Raw genomic sequence first — 4,455 nt, forward strand, 5'->3', positions numbered from 1 at the left:
GTCTGGCTTGGTAAGAAAAAAAAACCCAACTCTTACTCAAAGGTAAATGGTTAACAAGGTTCTGTCTATCCGCTGATATGCTTACATGTGAGAAAAAGAAACATTTCACTTCATTTTACTTTCACCTGAAATTTGTTTCCACCACTTCTGCTCATGAGATTCTGTTCCTTCACCTGGTTCTCTCCCCTAATGCCTGGACCTAGCATTAGGAGGCTCTTGGTGACCTGCAGTTCCAGCCTCCCTCCCACGCACAGCTATTCCCACTGAAAGTGTCGACTTTGGAGCGTGATGCTGACAGACGTTTTGGCTTGGTCACCTTTCCCACACAGCTGTGCTGCTCCAAATCTTCTCATCAGGTGAGTTCAGCTTTTCCCCTGAGCGAATGTTAATGAAAAATGCAGAAGACTAATCCTGAGACGCCTTCGCTTCTCAGGCTACCATCACTTCCTTTGTCTTTTTGCTACAGACTTCAGCAGATACCCCATAATACAGGCAGTGACAGGAGAAAAGAGATGCAAGCCTGCAAGGGACGGCTAGGACATCCCCTTACTTAAGTTGTGTAATGGGCCCTTAAATCCTCATGGAATGAATTCCCACTTACCAGCACGGGAGTTACTCAAAGTGTCAGCCTACAGGGACAGCCTTTATAAATTAGTGTAATGCTATTAGAAATTATGGCAATCTTTTTGGTAGCATTGTCTTACATGCACCCTGACAAATCCTCTCCCTAAGAAATTTTAAAACTGGTCTTGTAACTTCCACAGAGTTAATTCTGATGGGAAATTATAAAATAGAAATTGGGTAGATCCATGTTTAAAAAGGAAGAGGCTTGGCGAGGCTGGGCACACTGGGTCACTCTTGTTAGCTCTGTCCATTATGTCTGCTGAAGGTATTTCCTCCGGGTGGCTGGATCTGGATGGAGTCCAGGAGGGGCCTTAAAGCTTGCCCAAAAGGTCTGAGAAGGTAAAGAAATAAAACACCTCAAATAACTTACTGGATGAACAAATTTTCCCATTTACTACTGAAGTGCACTCACTTCCTAGAGTGCAATCAAAGCAGCACTGTAGAAGCAAATTTGAGGAACAGACTGCCACTACAAACTAGAGCAAACTAATTTAACCTATTAAGGAGAGTTTACTATTAAGTAACTAAGAAACTTAAACATGATTTTATATAAGCTCCTTCTGAGTCCTGACATGCCCAGACTGCTAATGTGCTAACACTCTCTGAAACCGGCTTTCAGTAATTCATTCTGCTTAAGCGTGCGACGGAATCCCTGTGACGCAACTGCGGTGCTCCACTAAGTACCACATGGATACCACAGACTGCTAGGATAGCCTCTAGCTCCCTCGTAAGACAGTGGTTCAACACGGAATAATTCCTGTTGCAATCCATAGCACCTGGTTTATCTTTCAATATGACTCACTCTGTTACAGACTGATTTTGAGAGATCTGCAACCATAAGAGCCCAGGGTAGAAGACGTGTGTCTCCCTTACAATGCGGTATACCACTGCTAGGAGAAGTAAGACCTAAATGATGGAGCTCAAATTATCCCACTGGGATCCTCATTAGCTGAGAGAAGGAAAACAAAAAAAAGGTTGAGCTGGACTACCAGGCAGGAATTCTTCATTTCCCCTTTTTCACATCCTTTAGCTTTAAAACTGCAGCGTTAATTTTCAAATTAAATCTCCTCTGCCTCGCCACAGGTAACGCAGGCGCCTCCAGCGCAGTGACGGTGCTTAGAGTAAGAGAAGCGCCCTTCCACAGACACTCATTTCCTAAAACTAAAAGAATCTGCACCATCTTCTGAAGCTTTCTATGCTTGTCAGGTGACATATAAGAGAGCATCACAAAATCTAAGTTAAAGGCAGAAGAACAACCTCCTCCTACCTTCTCAGTACTGCCAGTGCCAGTCAGCACTTGCCGTAGTGTTGTAAGTGCTGAAGTAAAGCAAACAGCACCCTCTCGGAGAGAGCCAGCAGAAACTGGTACCACTGGCTCTGCCAAACGCCTCAGCACTAGCACGAAGCCATGTGCTACAGAGAACCGGCGTGCCTACTCACGTGGCAAGAACTTCAGCTGGAAGGTCAGTGATGTAGGAAGGGATTTTTCTTCCCGTCAGGAACTGTGCCACTTCATTACTGAAGGTGTTGCAGTTATGTTCAAAGAGGTTATAAGATTCTCCCCTGTGCCACAGGAAAAGAATTGAAACATAAAAAGACAGTCTCAGCCATAAATCTAACCAGCAGAAGAACTTAGACCTCAGTGAGGAACATCTCCTTACATAAGCACTTTTTTACCCCACAGAAATATCTCAGACAAATAGGTAAAAACACAGACATTAATTCACCTTCAAATTCAATCGAATCAAGGGGGAAGATGCTCCACACCACTGACTTTATACAATGTCTTTTTTGAGGATAAGTGAGGGCAGGTTTCTTCAATTAAAACCACAGAAGGAATAACAAGAAATCGCAGGAATTACTGATGTAGAAATGTAGCCAGGGCACTAAATGCTACCGTTTCCTATTCTTGTGAGAAGCAGGCTAGTCTCTTTAGCAGTCAAGACCTTGCTTTTACTCATCTGAAAGTTGGCAGCTTTACTACAACGCTTCACCTATGACTCACGACACAAAGTGCTATCTACTGAAATATTTCATCTAACGCTTTTGTTTTCCCTGGTGAGTCTCTCCGAGGTATTTCAGGCATTATTCCAGTTTGCAAAACACAGTGTGAAAGATTTCCTGGCAGAATCCTTTCCCAGGCTGGCACACCGGGGAGTTGCCTAGCTGGTAGCTCCTTGTGTATCAGTGCAGCAGTTCCGGTCTCTGATTTGGAGAGTACCAAATAATATAGCAAACAAAGCATTGTGAGCAGGATTCATTTCATAATACCCTCCTCCATTCTGCACCCCTTCCCCTAAAGCCTTTTTTTGTTACACAGATTTTATAGTGTAAGCTGCTACTTACCGGAACATAGATTCTCCCAAAGAGGAAAGATATTCCAGAAAAATTTCTTCGGTGACTTCAGTGTTCCCCAGGTCAACAACTGAGTCTGGGGGGCCAAGAAGCGTCCCTCCCTGTAAAAAGTAACAGCCAGAAGACAATGTTAAACAGACAGACTGAATTCTTCTGGAGGACTCTACTGAGTAGGGCTTGTCCAGGCACAAAGGAGGAACTTTTGTTATATTTGTCAAGCAAAAAGCCCTACTGGCCTCTCCTGTTCTGCACTCAGAGAATGTGAAGTAATGTGCAACTTCTATTTCAGCTTGTATACTTGGCTCTTTGTGCTGAAAGCTCTAAGCTATGGCAAAATTCTGCTTTAGCGGAACAGCCCATCAGTTTTGCCTCTCCAAGAACATAAAAAATCTTGATGCTTTGTCAGACCTTTAAAAATCTTAAAAAGCATGCCTTGAGTTGCCAAGTCAGCATGCAAAACCTACTGCTACAGAATTAGACAAGGTGTCACTCCGGCAACGCAGCTGTAAAGGTGTCTTGGATAGACTCTACCAGCAGAAGCAACCCCCAACCTGTATTTACTTGGGCTTAAACCCACTGTCCATGCTGCCTTTTCCTCAGGTGCCCTGGGCAACCACAGCAAGCGGCCACATCTGCCTGAATTCAGAAGCATCTTGCTGCTTTTCAAAAAGACAGTGACACTAGCAATTCTGATCAGGTAACCCTATCGCAAAATCATCAGAAAAATAAGTTTAACTTACAGGTGCACAGCTGGAGATTCCTCCACTGCCATAGAAGAACTCATCCTTATGGACTATTATGGAGGTGTGCCTGCCACAGAGAACAAACCCCAGGTGAGACAAAGGAAATCTTTAACCTAGCACATAAATTCACTGGTAAGTTTGCAAGCTCAAGGACATCACAAAGTGAATAACTGAAATAAAAGGTCAGTGTGCTTCTGTGAGTAGTACAGGATCTGCTGGGACATGAATGGTTACTGAAGCAATGATTAGCAAATCCTACTGTAACTCTGTGAGTGGTTGGGAAAGAACAGGCTTAGCTACCTGCCCAAGCATGAAGGAGCACGGGAAGAGAGGGACTTCCACAGCAGCACGAGATCTCCAGCGGGCTCTTTCAGCTAAAGGGTTGAGGGCAAAGTCACAGCGATACAGAGAGCGCCCTGCTACCACGCTGGCAGAAGTGCATGTCTGATAGACACTGACTGAGAAGGTCAGATGACCACTGGACATGGATCAATAGAGAGGAAAAATATTTTGCCTTTATTTAAAAAACAAACAAACAAACAAAACAAAACACCCACCTTGATATGAATTATGGCAAACTGGGAGGTGTTTTGTTGACTGCTCTTACATGCCAGAAGGCCTGATCCTGTAATACCTTCTTTCCACTTACTCTTCTAACTCCAATGTTTAGTCATCCTTGCAATCAGGAGAAAAATTGCCTGGGACAAGGACAACAGCCTACCCTGGAAAGAGT

General features: G+C 44.0%; 1 protein-coding gene across 1 annotated transcript in view; it reads right to left on the minus strand.

The window, feature by feature from the left end:
- Window positions 1-517: 517 nt before the first annotated feature.
- The window catches only part of DESI1 (desumoylating isopeptidase 1), a gene marked incomplete at its 5' end in the record, with an annotated part of 4,242 nt that continues 304 nt past the window's right edge, over window positions 518-4,455 (minus strand). Inside the window, 4 exons of the mRNA XM_010156846.1 lie at window positions 518-955; window positions 2,065-2,187; window positions 2,971-3,080; window positions 3,720-3,789. Coding sequence (XP_010155148.1) covers window positions 862-955; window positions 2,065-2,187; window positions 2,971-3,080; window positions 3,720-3,789 — 397 coding nt within the window. The remainder of the gene's footprint in view (window positions 956-2,064; window positions 2,188-2,970; window positions 3,081-3,719; window positions 3,790-4,455) is intronic.

Source organism: Eurypyga helias, unplaced genomic scaffold (assembly GCF_000690775.1).
Source record: "Eurypyga helias isolate BGI_N326 unplaced genomic scaffold, ASM69077v1 scaffold38598, whole genome shotgun sequence".
Lineage (NCBI taxonomy): Eukaryota > Metazoa > Chordata > Aves > Eurypygiformes > Eurypygidae > Eurypyga > Eurypyga helias.